Source organism: Mustela putorius, unplaced genomic scaffold (assembly GCF_011764305.1).
Source record: "Mustela putorius furo isolate JIRA1106 unplaced genomic scaffold, ASM1176430v1.1 tig00000127_pilon_pilon_pilon, whole genome shotgun sequence".
NCBI classification, from domain to species: domain Eukaryota; kingdom Metazoa; phylum Chordata; class Mammalia; order Carnivora; family Mustelidae; genus Mustela; species Mustela putorius.
This window is the reverse complement of record NW_025421288.1, coordinates 6,328,543-6,348,727: the sequence shown is the minus strand read 5'-3', so window position 1 is coordinate 6,348,727 and position 20,185 is coordinate 6,328,543. Positions and strand designations below refer to the sequence as shown.

At 37.5% G+C, this 20,185-nt stretch overlaps 1 protein-coding gene across 2 annotated transcripts in view; it reads left to right on the top strand.

Annotated features, from left to right (window-relative positions):
• The first annotated feature begins 1,163 nt into the window (after positions 1–1,163).
• Positions 1,164–20,185, top strand: part of LOC101671307 (membrane-spanning 4-domains subfamily A member 4A) — a 28,127-nt gene continuing 9,105 nt past the window's right edge. For both annotated transcript variants that reach the window (XM_004770413.3, XM_004770412.3), the window contains exons 1-3: positions 1,164–1,351; positions 16,305–16,461; positions 17,483–17,611. In XM_004770413.3, coding sequence (XP_004770470.1) covers positions 16,321–16,461; positions 17,483–17,611 — 270 coding nt within the window. In that variant the 5' untranslated portion in view covers positions 1,164–1,351; positions 16,305–16,320. The remainder of the gene's footprint in view (positions 1,352–16,304; positions 16,462–17,482; positions 17,612–20,185) is intronic.

Here is a 20,185-nt window from a genome sequence, read left to right as displayed (position 1 = left end):
AGCTCCTCAAACTCAACACACACAAAACAGACAATCATATCAAAAAACAGGCAGAAGATATGAACAGACACTTCTCCAGTGAAGACATACAAATGGCTATCAGACACATGGAAAAATGTTCATCATCACTAGCCATCAGGGAGATTCAAATTAAAACCACATTGAGATACCACCTTACACCAGTTAGAATGGCCAAAATTAGCAAGACAGGAAACAACATGTGTTGGAGAGGATGTGGAGAAAGGGGAACCCTCTTCCACTGTTGGTGGGAATGCAAGTTGGTGCAGCCTCTTTGGAGAACAGTATGGAGATTCCTCAAGAAATTAAAAATAGAACGTCCCTATGACCCTGCCATTACACTCCTGGGTATTTACCCCAAAGATACAGATGTCGTGAAAAGAAGGGCCATCTGTACCCCAATGTTTATAGCAGCAATGGCCGCGGTCGCCAAACTGTGGAAAGAACCAAGATGCCCTTCAGCGGATGAATGGATAAGGAAGATGTGGTCCATATACACTATGGAGTATTATACCTCCATCAGAAAGGACGAATACCCAACTTTTGTAGCAACATGGATGGGACTGGAAGAGATTATGCTGAGTGAAATAAGTCAAGCAGAGAGAGTCAATTATCATATGGTTTCACTTATTTGTGGAGCATAACAAATAGCATGGAAGATAAGGGGAGATGGAGAGCAGAAGGGAGTTGGGGGAAATTGGAAGGGGAGGTGAACCATGAAAGACTATGGACTCTGAACAACAATCTGAGGGTTTTGAAGGGGCGGGGGGTGGGAGGTTGGGGGATCCAGGTGGTAGGTATTGGAGAGGGCATGGATTGCATGGAGCACTGGGTGTGGTGCAAAAATAATGAATACTGTTACGCTGAAAAAGTAAAAAAAAATTTTTTAAGTCATTAAATTAGTTTATGTATGTATATAAAGACCTTTGAGCAGAGTGTGACCCACAGTAAATCCTTAGCCACTGATCTCCACCGATACACACAGTAATGACACATTATAGACTATATACACGGTATTACACATGCTATTATTTTCCTATAAAAGACTGTATGAGGCAGTCACTGCTCACTCAGCAAATTTCACAACAGACACCCACACCCGTATTAAGGATGCTAAATCAGTTAGCACTTCCGACATAAAAAAGGAAGCAGCTGTGCATCTCAGAAATACTCAGCACTGCCTTTGGGGATCAGAAAAACTGCAGGAGAGGAATGCAGAATTGACCTGAGTGAGGTGTGGAGTGGGGCCAAGTGTTTTATCTGGACTGAAGGCACTTGCCCAGAGTCTCCGGCACTCATAGGACCACTGCAGACATTGCAGGCCTGAAGAAAGGTAGGGCATGCCTTTCTAGGCTCTGGGGCTGATGGGTTTTTCATCCGCTGGTTCTAGGGTGACTGAGAGTGGAATGAGAGAGGATCAAGTTACTTCTCACAGCAGGAGCTGGTATTCTGGGTTGGGGGTGGGTCTAGTGCACCTTTAAGTGTATGTTGGGAGGGGTGGGTTGGAGAACACTCTTTGTTGCAGAGGATGGTGGTAAGGACAGGCTCCTAGAGGCTGAGCCTGGGTAAGGTGGTCACAATTATGTTTGATCCCTACATCCCTAGGCTCTTAGGGAAACCGAAAGCAATATTTTATATTTTTTCACTAAGTATTTCATATACTCTTGAGTCTCCTTCTTTCGTGTTCTTTATTCTCTGTCTCTGACATCATTTTTATAATTCAGCAGTCAAAAAAGGCCTGTCACGTGAAGAATTTAGTGGAGATGCTGTCAGGCGAAGGTGGGGTCCCCAGTCTTAAGCAGGCCCTGGGGTACACTGTGGTCTGACCTAGTTCTCCAACCATTCCAGGGCAGCATTCACGAGATGCCATGCCACAGACTGAAGATACCTGTGAAGAAGTCTACTGAGGAAAGGGATTTTGTAGATTTAAGTTTGATGAAGACCATTGTCCAGCTCCCTCATTGGCACTTGGGACTCAGGAGGGAGTTGGTGATAAAACAGTAGGAAACAAAAGATGGGTGGCGGTACTCACCCCCAAGAAGATTTGGCATCAGTAGAAGAAAAGTGGGATGTTTTCTAGGTTTCTCCACATTTGTAGCAGGAACAGCAATAACAGGAAGACACTCTACTTGTCAACAGCCCAACACATATTGCAAATAATATGGTAATACTACAGTTCAGAGTCTTTCCCAATCTAGAGGAAATGTTCCTCATACCTTTCCAAACTTTTTTGTTGTTTTGGTTTCCTTTTTATTTGAAAATAGGGAAGTCCAGACCTAGGGGGTAAACACGTATTTATCCTTGAGGACTTTATCTTCCCTAGGCAATTACACATGGATTTCTGTGGTAGGAAAGAAGGAGGCAGTTAAGCAAATTTATAGTCAGAGTTCATTAGAAGGACCAGAGCATCAGCCCCAAATTACCAGGACCAGATATATGTTGCCACAGAATATGGAAAGACCATTAGAGACATTCGGAAGTGTTATTATAATATAGTGTTTGTTTGTGGGAAACTCAAAGTCTTATTAAATAGAGAAGAAGAACCACCAAGGATGTTTGACAAGATAGGGCCTACATCACCTAAATCCTCAATCTGAAGATAAGTCTGAGAGGTGAACGCAGAAATTTATTTGCATTAAAAAAGTACACTAAAATACACCTTTATTTGGACTAAGAATTACCAGTAGTTACTTTTACAATACTTTTGGTCTCTATGGTACAAGAAGGAAATAACTGAGTCTTTTTTTTCTTTCTTTTCTAGGTTTATTAAAAAATAATTGGCGTATATCGTTGTATAAGTTTAAGGAGTACAGCATGATCATTTCATTTATATGTTGTGAAGTGATGATCAGTCAGTTAAGCTAACCTCCATCTTCTCCTATAAATACAATAAAAAGAAAAAGAAAAAAAAGGGGGGGGGAATTTCTCCTTGTGATAAGAATTACAGGATTTACTCTCTTAACAGCTTTCCTATACATTACATAGTCATGTTCACTATAGTCATCATATTGTACGTTGCATCCCTAGTACTTATGGATCTTATAACTGGAAGTTTGCATCTTTTTACACCTTCTGCCATTTCTGCCCACTGACTCTTCACCTCTAGTGACCATAATTCTGATCTCTTTCTAGGAGTTTTGGATTTTTTAAAAAATAAGATTCGACATGTAAGTGATATTATATAATATTTGTCTTGCCTGACATATTTCACTTAGCATAATGTCTCCAAGGTCCCTCTCTGTTGTTACAAATGGTAGAATTTCCTTTTTTTTTTTTCATGGCTGAATAATAATCCAGTGTGTGTGTGTGTGTGTGTGTGTGTGTGTATGTGTCTGTGTGTGTAATGCTGCCATGAATGTGGGGGGATAGATACCTTTTCAAATTAGCGTCTTCATTTCCTTTGCACATATTCTCAAAAGTGTGATTGCTGGATCAAATGGTCATTCTATTTTAAATTTCTATTTATTTATTTATTGGATAATGCTGTTTTATTTTTTTGTTTTTTGTTTTTTTTGGCTTTTTATTTTTTTTTATTTATTTATTTTTTTAAAAGATTTTATTTATTTATTTGTCATAGAGAGAGAAGCGAAAGCAAGCACAGGCAGACAGAGTGGCAGGCAGAGGCAGAGGGAGAAGCAGGCTCCCCGCCAAGCAAGGAGCCCGATGTGGGACTCGATCCCAGGACGCCGGGATCATGACCTGAGCCGAAGGCAGCCGCTTAACCAACTGAGCCACCCAGGCGTCCCTTTTTTGGCTTTTTAAATTTATTTTCAGCATAACAGTGTCATTATTTTTTCACCACACCCAGTGCTCCATGCAATCCGTGCCCTCTTTAATACCCACCACCTGGTACCCCGACCTCCCACCCCCCCACCACTTCAAACCCCTCAGATTGTTTTTCAGAGTCCATAGTCTCTCATGATTTTTAATTTTTTGAGGAACCTCCATACTGTTTCCCACACTTACTGCTCCAATCTACATTCCCACCAACCATGTACAAGGATTTCTTTTTCTCCACATCCTCTCCAGCATTTGTTCTCTCCCATCTTTTTGAGGATGGCTATTCTAACCAGTGTAAGGTGATATCTTGTTGTGATTTTGACTTGAATTTCCCTAAGGGCTAGTGATGTTGAGCATCTTTTCATATATCTATTGGGGTTTTATATATCTTATTTGGAGAAATTTCTTTTCAAATCCTTTGCCCATTTTTTTTTCCTATTGAGTTGTATGAATTCTTTATGTATTTTGGACAGTAACCCCTTATCAGATATGTGATTTGCAAATACCTTTATCCTTTATCCCGTTCCATAGGTTGTTTTTCCCTTTCTTGATGGTTTCTTTTGATAAATAGAAGATTTTGGTTTAATGTAGTCCTGTTTGTTTATTGTAGATTTTTTCTTGCTTGTGCTCTAGATGTCATATCAAAAATTCATCATCAGGACGCATGTCAAAAGCTTTACTCCTATGTTTCCTTTGTAGGAGTTTATGGTTCCAGGTCTTACACTGAGGTCTTTATCCATTTTGAGTTAGTTTTTGTGAGTAGTGTAAGATTTATGTCCAGTGTAATTCTTCAACTTGTGTTCACCTAATTTTCCCAGCACCATTTGTGGAAGAGACTGTCTTTTCTCCATGGAGTATTCTTGACTCTCTTGTCAAATAGTAGTTGACCGTGTGTGCTTGGGCTTAGTTCCGGGCTCTGAATTTTGTTTTTGGTCTGTCTGTCTGTTTTTTGGCAGCACCACACTGTTTGGATGACTAAATCCTAATAGTATAACCTGAAATCAGGAAATGTGATGCCTTCTGTTTGTTCTCCTTTTTCAGTTTTTCTTTGGCTAGTTGGAATCTTCTGTGCTTCCATATAAATGTTAGGAGTGTTTTTTTCTACTTCTATAAAAAATGCCATTAAAATCTTGATAAGCAATGCATTGAATCTATAGATGGCTCTCAGTGGTATTGACATTTTAACAGGATTAATTTTTCCAATCCGTGAACAGGGAATACTTTTCCATTTATATGTGTTTACAATTTCTTTCATTAATGTCTTGCAGTTTTCAGCATAGATCTTTTACCTTCTTAGTTAAATTTATTCATAAGTGTTTTTTTGTTTTTGGTGTTGTTATAAATGAGATCAATTTTTTCATTTCTTTTTCAAAAATTCCACAGTGTCTAGAAATGCTACTGATTTTGTATATATTCATTTTGTATCCTGCAACTTCCCTGAATTCATTGATTAGATCTAATAGGTTTTTAGTTGAGTCTTTAGGATTTTTTAAATATAAAAATCATATCATCTGCAAATAGAGACAATATTACTGCTTCCTTTCCAATTCCAATACCTTTTACTTCTGTTTCTTGACTGATTGGTCCAGCTAGTACCATATTGAATGGAAGTGGTGAGAGTAGACAACCTTGTCTTGTCCCTGATCTTTGAAGAAAAGCCTTCAACCTTTCACCTTTGTGTATGATATTAGCTGTGGGCTATTTGTATATGACCTTTATTAAGTTGAGTATGTTCTTCTATGTCTATCAGGTTAACAGTTTTATCATGAGTGGATGTTGAATTTTGTCAAATACTTTTTTCTGCATCTATTGAGATGATCATATGGTTCTTTTCTTTCATTCTATTACTGTGATGTATGATTGATTTGCATATGTTGAACAATTTTTGGTTTCAGGAGTAAATTCTGCTTGGTCACAGTGAACAATCCTTTCAATGTGTTGTTGAATTCAGTTTCCTAGTATTTTACTGAGAGTTTTAGCATGCATCAGGGATATATTCCTCCAGTATCTCTATCAGTATTTCCCTTCCTGGTTTTGGTATCAGACTAATGCTGGCCTCATAAAATGAGGTTTGAAATTTCCCCCTTTTTAAAAATTTTTATTTTGTTTTTTATAAATATATAATGTATTTTTATGCCCAGGGGTACAGGTCTGTGAATCACCAGGTTTACACACTTCACAGCACTCACCATAGCACATACCCTCCCCAGTGTCCATAACCCCACCCCCTCTCCTGACCCCCTGACCCCCCAGCAATCCTCAGTTTGTTTTGTGAGATTAAGAGTCACTTATGGTTTGTCTCCCTCTCAATCCCATCTTGTTTCATTTATTCTTTTCCTACCTCCCAAAACTCCCATGTTGCATCTCCACTTCCTCATATCAGGGAGATCATATGAGAGTTGTCTTTCTCTGATTGACTTATTTCACTAAGCATAATACCCTCTGGTTCCATCCACATTGTCGCAAATGGCAAGATTTTCATTTCTTTTGATGGTTGCATAGTATTCCGTTGTGTATATATACCACATCTTCTTTATCCATTCATCTGTTGATGGACATCTAGGTTCTTTCCATAGTTTGGCTATAGCGGACATTGCTGCTATAAATATTCAGGAGCATGTGCCCCTTCGGATCACTACATTTGTATCTTTAGGGTGAATACCCAGTAGTGCAATTGCTGGGTCATAGGGTAGCTCTAGTTTCAACTTTTTGAGGAACCTCCATACTGTTTTCCAGAGTGGTTGCACCAGCTTGCATTCCCACCAGCAGTGTAGGAGGGTTCCCCTTTCTCCACATCCTCACCAGCATCTGTCTTTTTCTGACTTGTTAATTTTAGCCATTCTGACTGGTGTGAGGTGGTATCTCATTGCGGTTTTGATTTGTATTTCCCTGATGCTGAGTGATGTGGAGCATTTTTTCATGTGTCTGTTGGCCATCTGGATGTCTTCTTTGCAGAAATGTCTGTTCATGTCTTCTGCCCATTTCTTTTTTTTTTTTAAAGATTTTATTTATTTATTTGACAGAGAGAAATCACAAGTAGATGGAGAGGCAGGCAGAGAGAGAGAGGGAAGCAGGCTCCCTGCTGAGCAGAGAACCCAATGCGGGACTCGATCCCAGGACCCCGAGATCATGACCTGAGCCGAAGGCAGTGGCTTAACCCACTGAGCCACCCAGACACCCCTCTGCCCATTTCTTGATTGGATTATTTGTTCTTTGGGTGTTGAGTTTGCTAAGCTCTTTATAGATTTTGGACACTCTTCTATCGTTTTGAGTTTTCTGTCATTTATTTCTGCTCTAATCTTTATTATTTCCTTTCTTCTGCGAACTTGGGACTCAGTTTATTCTTCCTTTTCTTGTCCTTAAGGGGTAGAGTTAGCTTGTTTATTTGTGATCTTTCTTACTTCTTAATGTAGGTATTTATTGCTGTGAAATTCCTTCAGAGTTGCTTTTGCTGCATCCCACAAGTTCTGGTAAGCTGTGTTCCCACGTTTGTCTCAGGAAATTTTAAAATCTCCCCTTTAATTTCTTTTTTTGACCCATTGGTTGTTCAGGAGTGCTGTTCAATTTCCATATGTTGATGAATTTTCCTCTTTTCCTCTTGTTTTGACTTCTAGCTTCATGCCATTGATGTCAGAGAAGATAAATGGTGTGATTTTAATTTTCTTGAATTTTCTAAGACTTCTTTGTATCCACACATATGGTCTATCCTAGAATGTGCACTTGAGAAGAAAATGTGTTCTGCTGTTGCTCTAGTGTCTTTTCTCATCTACAGAATGGGCTGGGGAACACTCTGACCAGGGGACTCGGTGAGATCCATATCTGACTGAATTGGATCCTTAAACAAGTTTTGTGTCTTTGTTCATAAAGGATATTCATCTGTGGTTTTCTTTTTTTAATGATGTCTTTTCTTGATTTTGATATCAAGGTAACCTGGCCTTGAACAATAAATTGGGAAGTATCCTTCCTCTTCCAGTTTTTTAAAAGAGTTTTTGAAGAAAAGTTATTGAATCTTTTGTCTTCCTCTTCCAGTTTTTTTTTAAGAAGTTTTGAAGAGGGGTTATTGAATCTTTTTATTTTTTTTTATTTTTTTTTAAAGATTTTATTTATTTATTTGACAGAGAGAAATCACAAGTAGATGGAGAGGCAGGCAGAGAGAGAGAGAGGGAAGCTGGCTCCCTGCTGAGCAGAGAGCCCGATGCGGGACTCGATCCCAGGACCCTGAGATCATGACCTGAGCTGAAGGCAGCGGCTTAACCCACTGAGCCACCCAGGCGCCCAATTATTGAATCTTTTTAAAATGCTTAATACAATCACCAGTGAAACCATATGGGCATGGGCTTTTCTTTATAGGAAATTTTTAATTTCCTCATTTAAATGCTTGTTATAGGTCTATATAGCTTTTGTGTTTCTTCTTCCATCAGTTTCATTAGTATCTCTACAAGAATTTAACTGTGTCATCTAAGTTATCTCATTTATTGGCATATAGTTATTCATAGTAATCTATGAATTTTACAATTTTTTTTTCTGTAAGGTTGGTTATCATATTGACTTCATTCCTGATTTTGGTAATTTCTTCTTACAATTCTTCTTGTTCAGTCTAGATGATTTTCTAATGATTTCTAAAAATCTAATGATTTTCCAGTTTTGTTGATCTTTTCAAAGAATACCCCATTCCAAGTATTCATTGTTGTTGTGGCTATTTGTCATTGCTGTGTTGTTGTTGTTGTGTAGTGACTGTCAGATCTCTTCTGTGAAGTATATATTCTGTGTAATCTGTGCACATCAGAATTTCTGTTTTATTCAGGTTAGTGGTCAGCTACTGATTTAAGAGATATCTTTAAGAGCCTCCTCCCCCTAATAAGTCTCCTTCCATTTTGTCTTAAGTCATGTGTGCATGCATTGAGCAAACTTTAATACTCTGGTACTTTATGCCCCTGTATTTCATTTCTCTATAGCCTTTCCTTCTTCCTTGCACAGAGTCCTGAGATAAGACATAGTTGAGGAATTAGGAACTTCTCAGGTCTTTCCTGGGCACACATACAACATACACATATATGGACTTCTAGATCCCCAGGGATATATTAAGAATTTTTCAAGGTCCTTTCAGAAATCTCATTCCTGTTTTTTTCTTTTAACTATTTTTTAAATTCAGCTTTTTTTTTTTTAACTCCAACTGTATCACTGCCTCAGGAAGCTATGAATTAAACAATTTCTGATAATTGCTTTTGACAAACACCTTGGAGTTAAGGCTGCCATCACCGAATGAGCCTTGAGTCCTACATATCAAGTAAAGACAAGATCTATGAGTAGAGCTTTTCCAGATGTTTTCCAAACAAGTTAGTAGTGACAATTTCCTGGAGATGGGGTTTGTTAAGAATTTCCAATTTTATTTTAACCCCTTCACAGACTGTTAAGTGGCCAGTTTCTGTAGCTGCCATGGTTCTAAGGCTTCTAGTTTTCAGGGCTACCACAGAACTGGGAGAGGGTTATAGGAGTAGGATTAAGTTAAAACAACAATAGAGAGAATTGATGAAACCAAGAGTTTGTTCTTTGAAAATATCAACAAAATTGACAAACATTTAGTTAGATTATCTAATACAAAAAGATGAGTCAAATAACTAATTTATAAGTGAAAAGGGACATAATACTGATTTTATAGAAATAATAAAAGGATTATAAGAGAGTACTATGAACAATCGTTTCCCAATAACTTGGATAACCTAAATGAAATGGACAAATTCGTGGAAAGACGCAGCCTACCTAGACTTACTCATGAAGAAATTAGAAAGTCTGAAGAGGCCTATAATTAGAAAAGATATTGAAGAAATAATTGAAAACCTCCCCAAAAAGAAAAACCAAGGACCAGGTAGCTTCACTGGTGAAATCTACCAAACATTTAAAGAAAAATTAATGCCAATCTTTATCAACTTTTCCAAAACATTCAAGGGGAGGAAACACCCCATAATTCATTCCATGAGGTGAGCATTACCTTATTACCAAAGCCAGATAAAGACATGACAAGAAAACTATAGAGCACTATCCCTTATAATTATTGACACCAATATCTTCAACAAAGAACTAAAAACCAAATTTGACAGTCTATTAAAAGGATTATATACCATGACCAGGTGAGACTTATACCTAGAATGCAAGGATAGTCCAATATATAAAAATGGATTAGTTAATATGCCACATTAACAGAATGACCTAAAGAGTCACACATGATAATCTGAATTGATGCAGAAAAAGCATTTGACAAAATTCAACTCCCTTTCCTTACAAAAACACTCAGAAAACTATAAATAGAAGGAAGCTCCTTTAACATAATAAAGGCCATATATAAAAAGTTTACAGTCAACATTGTACTTAACGTTAAAAAAAGAATGAAACCTTTTCCTCTAAGATTAGAAACAAAGCAAGGACCTGCTTTCGCCACTTTTATTCAGCATAGAAACAGAAGTTCCTGTCAGAGAAATTAGGCAAGCTAAAGTAATAAGAGGCATCATCAACATTGTAAAGGAAGAAGTAAAATTATCTCTGTTGGCAAGATGACATGCTTTTATATATAGAAAACCCTAAAGATCACACACACACAGCTGTTAGAAGTAATAAATGAATTCAGGAAAAGTTGCAGGACACAGAATCAACACACAAAAATCACCTGCATTTCTCTATACTAACAATGAACAACCTGAGAAGAAAATAAAGAAAACCAATTTATAATAGTGTTGAAATAATAAAAGATTTCAGCTTAAACTTAACCAAGGAGATGAGACTTTCAATGCTGAAAACTACAAAATATTCCTCAAGGAAACTGAAGATAACACAAATAAATGGAAAGACATGCCATGTTCACGGACTAAAATTGCTAAGATAGAAGTATTGAAGAGAATTAATGCAATACCCAGACAAAGAAAATATGGTTTATACATATAATAGAAACCTATTCAGCCTTAAAAGGAAAAGAAGTTTTGGTACCTGGCTACACATGAGTGAAATAAGACATTTTGTTAAGTGAAATAAGCTAGTCACCAAAGAACAGTATTGCATCATTCTCCTTATACGAGTTTCCTGCAGTAGTTCAGTTCATGAAGACAGAAAGTAGAACATTTGCTAGGAGAGGTGGAAATGGGGAGTTTCAGCACAGAGTTTCAGCTGAGAAAATAGAAAAAGTTTTGGCGATGTATGTAATGCTTGCACAACAATGTGAATGGACTTAGAGCAACTATTACACTTAATACTAGTTTAAATGGTAAATTATATCCTGTGAATCTTTATGACAAAGAAAAAATGACAAAGTTCAATATGCCTATCAAAAGTCAACAATTATCTTTGAATAAATGTTTTTGATTGTTACAAGATCTTGGTTAATGTCTAGACTTCTGGGAAAGTAGATTTTCACCATTTTCCCAGTGTGATCTCAATGCTTTCAAAGAAGAGTGGATTTTCAGATGCCCTCAAATAATTCTGGAGGTGATTAGTCCTCTACGATAGTTTTTGCTTTCTGTTTGTCTCGCTTATTTTTCTGTTCATTTTATCTCCTTTCTTGCCTTTTTGGTGGATAGATAACATTTTTTTCTTCATTTTCTCGTAACATTTTCCCTTCTTTATTGAAAAAAATTACATAACCATTTCTTATCTTTATCAGTAACTCTTGTTTTTTTCACCCTAATTGAATGGGTGAGCCTGATGATGGGTATTAAGGAGGACATGTATTGCATGGAGCATTAGGTGTGGTACATAAACAATGAATTTTGGAACACTGAAAAAATAAAAAGAAAAAGAGAAAGGTAAAAAAAAAAAAGAAATCTAAAGTTACTATCTTCACCCATTTCCCAAAGAGCACAAGGACATTAGAAGACCAATTCTTATCATCCCAATCCTAAATTTTGCTTTTTGGGGAGTTCAGTGTTTTCTATTTTGTCCTTACGTTTCACCTAATGAATCAATTATTGTTGGTCTTATTTTGTGCAAACAACACATATGCATACATGTTTACCAATTTCTTTGCTAACCATTCCTTCTTGCATCAAAAAACAACCTTCTGGGATTCATGTTTCTCATTTTTTAAGCACTTCATTTGAAAGTTCTATTTAGTGAACATTCTATTTGGTGGATGTTTGCCAGTGCTGGTAAACACCATCAAGGGTTTACTTATCTGAAAATGTCTTCATGTCACCCTTGATCTCGAAGCCCAGTTTTAGTGCATAAAACAAAATTCTAGGTCTCTCATTGTTTCCTCTCAGGCTTTTGAAAAATATTTTTCTATGGTTTTCTGGCTTATGTTGTAATTAGTCTAATTGTTCTCACTTTGCACAGGATCAGACTTTTCCTTTTTACTACTCTCTTTTTTTTAAATTTATTTTTTATTTATTTTCAGCATAACAGTATTCATTATTTTTGCACCACACCCAGTCCTCCATGCAATCCGTGCCCTCTCCAATACCCACCACCTGGTACCCTGACTTCCTACCCCCCGCCCCTTCAAAACCCTCAGATTGTTTTTCAGAGTCCATAGTCTCTCATGGTTCACTTCCCCTTCCAATTTCCCCCAACTCCCTTCTCCTCTCTAACTCCCCTTGTCCTCCATGCTATTTATTATGCTCCACAAATAAGTGAAACCATATGATAATTGACTCTCTCTGCTTGACTTATTTCACTCAGCATAATCTCTTCCAGTCCCATCCATGTTGCTACAAAAGTTGGGTATTCATCCTTTCTGATGGAGGCATAATACTCCATAGTGTATATGGACCACATCTTCCTTATCCATTCGTCCATTGAAGGGCATCTTGGTTCTTTCCACAGTTTGGCGACCGCGGCCATTGCTGCTATAAACACTGGGGTACAGATGGCCCTTCTTTTCACTCCATCTGTATCTTTGGGGTAAATACCCAGTAGTGCAATTGCAGAGTCATAGGGAAGTTCTATTTTTAATTTCTTGAGGAATCTCCACACTGTTCTCCAAAGAGGCTGCACCAACTTGCACTCCCACCAACAGTGTAAGAGGGTTCCCCTTTCTCCACATCCTCTCCAACACATGTTGTTTCCTGTCTTGCTAATTTTGGCCATTCTAACTGGTATAAGGTGGTATCTCAATGTGGTTTTAATTTGAATCTCCCTCATGGCTACTGATGATGAACATTTTTTCATGTGTCTGATAGCCATTTGTAAGTCTTCATTGGAGAAGTGTCTGTTCATATCTTCTGCCCATTTTTTACATATACACTGTGTTTTCATTTTTACTACTATTAAGATCATCTTTGCTTTTTGCTATCTTGTAAGTTTACCATGATGTGTTTGAATATAAATTTTTTGAAATAAAACTGCTTGGTGTATGTTATGTGATCTGTGTCTGTGAGTTTCACATATTGCCAATTTCACCCATCCTCCATTTGTTGTCTCCTTTTTTTATAGGACTCTATACACATCTCAAATTTTTAGTTCTGTACTTCTAATCTTTTTATATCTCTTCTCCTATGTCCATTTCTTTGTCTGTGTGACTTCTAGGTCATTTTTCCAGATTTATCTTCCAGTTCACAGATTCCCTTTTCTTTGTCCATTGCTGTGTAACACATTAACCAAGTATTTTTTTTAATGTCGACATTGCTTTCTTTACATTTGAAATTTGTCAAGTCACTTCAGCACTTTATCTGTGTTTTCTCATTTTTGAAATTCCATTTTTATTTGAACACTTTGTCAATACTTATTACACATTCTGTATTTGATTATCATAATATCTGAAGCATTTGTTGTTTCTCATAACTAAATCTCTTGGTTTTTGTACACTTGGTGATCTTTGACTATGATGATATACTCAGATGATTCCAATCTGTAGGATTTCTTGGAGATTTTTGGCAAGAAGACTTGCTTCCTCCTTTGTTTGTTTTTTAAGATTTTATTTATTTATTTGACAGACAGAGATCACAAGTAGGCAGAGAAGCAGGCAGAGAGAGGAGGAAGCAGGCTCCCTGCTGAGCAGAGAGCCCGATGTGGGGCTTGATCCCAGAACCCTGGGATCATGACCCCAGCCGAAGGCAGAGGCTTTAACCCACTAAGCCACCCAGATGCCCCTGCTCCCTCCTTTGCAGACTCCAGTGTAAGAATTATTCAGAGACAGATGGCTTCCTACAAAAGTGGCTTTTTGATGTGTTTTCTCTGCTATTCCCACCTTTTATGTCTCAGAACTATACTTGCCCAGGGAAGCTGCAGCTGTCAGCTAGTGTGTTCATTCTCTGGATTATAAATAAGAGCATGTGTTTTATACCTCAGCGAGACTCTCGCCTTTGATAAGTGTACGCTGAAATCTGTGGCGTAATGTCCTGCTTCTTTGATACTCCTTCTGCATTTCTCCCAAATTTTTCTTCATGCAGTCTTCATTGCTTTTAACAAATACTTCATCTGAATTATGGTAATTTTAGTTGTGTCCCAGTTTCAAAATGGAGTTCTACTTTTCTCTGTATTACTTTTGGAAATATTCTCGAACAGGAGAAGAAACATTGACTTTTTGGTTATATCCTCTTATTTACTTCCTCATCTTAACTGTTTTATTCTCCTTCATATTATTATTCCTTATGAATTACCAATTATATTTTTCTGTCATCTTATTTTTAAAGTTTTTGTTTTATTATTTTAGGATTTACTATTTTGTACTTTTCATTTTATTGCTTTCCAGAACTTTGAATACATTTGTTACTAAAATTAAATTAATGTTTTAAAATTATTAATATTTATTTTCATTTGGGTTGTTTACCCTTGCCTGTCTCTGAGATAGATTCATTTTTTTTTTTCTTATCTTGGCCAAGTGTTGTTTTGTTTTGTTTGCTAGATAACTAATAATGTAGTTCCCTTAGCCTATAGAGTATAAATATAGGTTAATAATCCTTTCCTGAGAAAAATGGATTCTTTCCCAATACCAGAAAAATGTGTGTTGCTGGAACATTCTTTGATATTGTACTACCAATGAAAGAGCACACATCTCCAAACTGGAGGCTTTGACAGAGCCTCACCAAACCATGAATGGAATCAGAATTGATTGTGGCTTTGCAAAGTCTTAATTTTCACTTCTGTCAAAATTTATGAATGTGAGCCATGCAACATCTGAACATGGATTCAAATGAGTAGATAAAGTGTTCCGGTGCTTTAAACTCACTTCTACATAACCTGACTGGGGTTACTAGATTGAAGAGAGAAAGTGGCACAAGAGTATTATGTTTGTGCTTTGAGCCTCAAAAAAATAATTTTATGTGTCCTTGTCATGCATTGACAAGTCAGGTTTTAAAATATTTAAATGAGACAAGAGATTTAAATTCTCAGTGCCAGGATTATGACTCAGGATCATAAAGTCCATCCACAGAGTCCAAAGTTTATAGGATAAAATCCAAGATTAAAATAATTTAATAAGATAAACCTGGAGGACGGGGCGCCTGGGTGGCTCAGTGGGTTAAGCCGCTGCCTTCGGCTCAGGTCATGATCTCAGGGTCCTGGGATCGAGGCCCGCATCGGGCTCTCTGCTCAGCAGGGAGCCTGCTTCCTCCTCTCTCTCTGCCTGCCTCTCTGCCTGCCTCTCTGCCTGCTTGTGATCTCTCTCTGTCAAATAAATAAATAAAATCTTTAAAAAAAAAAAAAAAAAAGATAAACCTGGAGGAGTTTTCCAGCTCTGAGAATATAACTCTGCTCCAATTAGAAAAGGGAGACCATAAAATACTTTTACGATCAATGGGAACAGAGATGATTCTGTGTAGTTTATTCCTATTATAAAAGTTCTCTTTCGGGGCACCTGGGTGGCTCAGTGGGTTAAGCTGCTGCCTTCGGCTCAGGTCATGATCTCAGGGTCCTGGGATTGAGCCCCGCATCGGACTCTCTGCTCAGCAGGGAGTCTGCTTCCCCTTCTCTCTCTGCCTGCCTCTCTGCCTACTTGTGATCTCTCTCTCTCTCTCTCTCTCTCTCTCTGTAAAATAAATAAATAAATAATCTAAAAAGGAAAAAAAGGTATCTTTCAAAGGGGAAATGGTGGGACGCCTAGGTGACTCAGTGGGTTAAGCGTAAACTCAAGCCATAATCCCAGGGTCTTGGGATGGAGTCCCTCATGGGGTTCCTTGCTCAGCAGGGAACATGTTTCTCTCTCTTCCTCTCACCCTGCTTGTGCCCTCTCTGACAAATAAATAAATAAAATCTTAAAAAAAAAAACCCAAAGGAGAAATGGTTATAATCAGAGAGATAATATGTGAGTACAAACTTCATATATTTGAGGGACCCAGCATATTCACCTCAATTCTATCTAGATTTCCTCTCTTCAGTACTTTCTAGCATCTGGATAACACATGGCATTTCTCTCTCTCCATTTCTCTCCTTAAGGTGTTTTATCCACTTTCCTGGCTGATGTTTGCAATAACTACATTTTGCAAAGATGTTCTAATAGCTGTTATAATAAAGCAAGGGAATGTAGACCATAGTTTGTCCTGTCATTAACAGGACCTCATCCTAAATTACATTTCTTTTTGTAGCTTCTTTTCTGCTGCCATGGCAACCACACAAGGACTAGAAGGGACCACAGGGGCTGGCCCTGATGTGCACCAGCCAGAGAAGTCTGAGGTTCTATACCCACATCAGTGGAAATGGATGCCAGAGAAGTTCTTGAAGGGGGAACCTAAAGTTCTCGGGGTAAGTCAGTTGCAGATCCAGAAGTAGACCAGTTGTATTGTAAACTCACAGCTGATCAGTTTTAATGACAAATACTTTGTCCCATTAACCTTATAATACATCAGCCTGCCCAAGGGTCATTGGTATCTGATGCTCAGGCCCTTTTAGTCAAAATGGTACAATATTCTATTACATCATGCTTCTAATCTCATTGTATTTAAAACATAGTGACTTCAGATCTATTCTACGTTTGTGGGTCATCCATGATAACTTTAACTTCAGCAGGGAATAGCAACAAAAGAAAAGGCCACATGTACACTAGCTGGTGTCCATCCAACAGATTTTTCTGAAAGCTAATTACCCCACATTGCTACTGTCTCTGGGAAATTTTCTCAGACTGCTCCTCAGAGGATGAAAATTCTTTTATTCTCTGTGCATTTCTGTTCAGAGTCTCAGGTGAGTGTGCCTACAAGAAATGGACAGTTTAAAGAAAGACAGATTAGTGCAGGTTGAAGGAGAGTGAATACAGAGGTTGATCTCTAGCCTAAGCTTTAAACCAATGGGACCAAATCATTATGAAACTTTGTATCCTTTTTATGCCATGGGATAACTCTAATCTAATGCCTCTATTTTTAGATCCTAGATGCCAAGAAAAGCTCATATTGCTCTTTTCTTTTGCTTCACCTATGCCCATGCTCCTTCCCTCACATTATTTTTCCTTGCTTCCTAATTTCTGAGTCACTCTCATCTGAGCAAAAGAGAGCAAGAGCTGCAGTAGGAGTAACACCACAGGGGTCAGTAAAGAACCTCTGGGTAGGTCCTGGTTCATTCTTCTTACCTTGAAAATGACTGGGACATTAGGGATGGATATCCCAAGAGACAGTTTTAGTAAGCTAATATACCCATAGTTCTTTATATGAAAGAAAAACAACAGGAGACTATCAAGACCGTCTATCATATTAGAAGATGGAGAAGAGGAGGAACTTAGTGGTTGGAAAGGGGGTGGCAGATAATCAGTCTTTACTTTCTTCATCATTTCTAGGTTGTGCAGATCCTGATTGCCCTGATGAACCTCAGCCTGGGAATAATAAACATTAATGTCATATTTCCATTCAATGAGTATCATTATTTGTTAGAGCATGAGGTGTACAAAACTGTGGGGTCGCTGATGGTGAGTAGAATACCTTCTGTTATCGTTGGAGACAACATAATTTCGTTGTTAATGTCTTGAGCTTTAGAATCATATATAGCCCTCTTTTGTAGTTCTATAACTTTGAGAAAGGTATCTAATCTCCTTTTGACTCCATTTTCTCACATTTAAAATAGGAATAATAATAAAAGACTCATAGAAAGCTGGGAGATTAAATATTTAGTATGGTATATTACAGCAGCATATAGCAAAAGACCCAAACAGGATGTATTAAACATTGAAAGCATTGATTTTTTTTCACAACTAGAAACCCAGTGGCTAGTCATTACCAGGGTTGGTTAGTTCAGGAGTGCAAGAACTTCATTGAAGATGGCTGGCATATCGTATCAGACTAGATACATCTCATTGTTCATAAATGTTTTGTGTGCATAAATCCTTTATATTCCCAAACCAACTCTGGGCAAAGGTAATGGATTTGCCATTGTTGGCTTGGACTAATTGAAATTCACTTCTCAGTTAGCCTGGGAAGGGCTCACTGACCTCATGAACAAAATGAGGATTTCATTAACAAGAAAGAAGAGACATGGCTGTTATGCAGGCAATTTATAATCAGCTATCAAATCTTAACAAATGGAGCTGCTATTAGATAAATTTTGTTTCAAAAATTTAACAATAACTATAAGATTAAGTGAAAATTTAAGAAAGTTTATGGACATTGGGGAGGGTATGTGCTTTGGTGAATGCTGTGAAGTGTGTAAACCTGGTGATTCACAGACCTGTACCCCTGAGGATAAAAATATATGTTTATAAAAAATAAAAAATTAAAAAAAAATTTTTTTCCCTTAACATAAAATTCAAGGGAGTTTCTCTGCAAATTAAGAATGTAAACAGAAAGCAAAGTATCAAGTGATAAGAGGAAAATAAGTTTATGTTAGAACCAGAAAACCCTATTCAAGAACTGTAAGGTTTCTGTTCATCTACAACGTTGAGAATGAGAGAGTTTAGAGCTTTATTACAGAGTTGGCTTTTTGTTCCCCTTTGCCTGTTTACAAAAGTGAAGATTTAAAGAACAGCATACACTGTGTTACTCCTGGGCATTTGTACCATGCTTTACACGTCTGATGATACTTATGTCAATAATGGCTTTTATTCAACACTTACCATAGTCTGGGCACTATTTTAAGTGATTTATGTATTTAGTTCCATTTGTGCAACCATCACAGACTTCTGAGAAAGGATTTACCATTGTCCTCATTTTGTGAATGAAGAAACTGGGACTTGGAGAAATTAAGTGATTTGCTCAAGATCATGCTTTTATTTGGTACAGGAATCAGGGTTCAAACAGGGTCGTTCTGATTTCAGTCTTGCAGACATCAGCCACTCACACATTCTGCTTCCCCTTCACTCTCCCCTCCTTTTTTAAAATAAGATTTTATTTACTTATTTGATACAGAGAGAGATCTCAAGTAGGCAGAGAAGCAGGTGGTGGGGGTGGAGTGGGGGGGAGAAGCAGGCAAAGAGACTGAAACAGGGCTTGGTCCCAGGACCCTGAGATCATGACCTGAGTCAAAGGCAGAGGCTTAACCCACTGAGCCACCCAGGCACCCCTAATTTCCTTTTCAACACTACTTTGGAAACCAGTTCTCATAATTTATGTCCTCTGCACAGGTTCCATAGATTTCCAGGAACTGCAGGAGCTATGTTTGTCAATTGAACTATCACTCAAACCATCATAGGAATCCCACTAGATCAGTCTTTATTTAATTGGTGGGACATTTTTGCTGCGACCTTCCATTATTCTTTCAACCTCATTTTCCCTTTACTCTCTTATACAGTACAACAACCAATACCAAGAACAAATCACAAATATCTCTTATCTTTGACAATTTGGTTTCCAGTACAGCTGTATATCTTTTTTCAGAATGCTATAAAATTATTCCCTCATGAGTCTATCTGTGCAAGTTTTCTTCTGTGGACTATTCAAACACTGTAAAGTTTTACTCATATACACTGTTCAGAGTCCTTGTTAAGTTTTTTTCTCTTGGAAACTTAATATATTTTTTACTGTGATATTAAATCCTGTGTTTTAAACACAGAAATACAAAGGCACCTGGGGGGCTTAGTCATTTAGGCATCTGACTCCTGATTTTAGCTCAGGTCATGATCTCAGTCATGAGACTGAGCCCTACATCAGGCTCTGCCTTCAGTGAGGAGACCACTTGAGATTCTCTCTCTCCCTCTCCCTCTGCCCCTTCCCCCACTCATACGCTTTCTCCCTCTTTCTCTCTCAAATAGTTAAATCTTTACACACACACACACAAATAAGTATGTATTTATATGTAATTTCTGTATATAATGTTCTTCCCATGTACCTTACTAATTTTTCCTAAAGTTTATAGTAGCCTTTAGTTGATATTCTTGGAGATCCTCAGCATAATGCATTCACATTTAAATAACAGTAAATGTAAACATTTTCCTCAAATATTTTTCTTACATAGTAATTTTGGTTAATATATTAAGAAGAGTAATATCTGTTCATCTAGACTTTTATCTTGATTTTGACTTTAATAGAGATGGCCCTAGTGTTTCCTCATT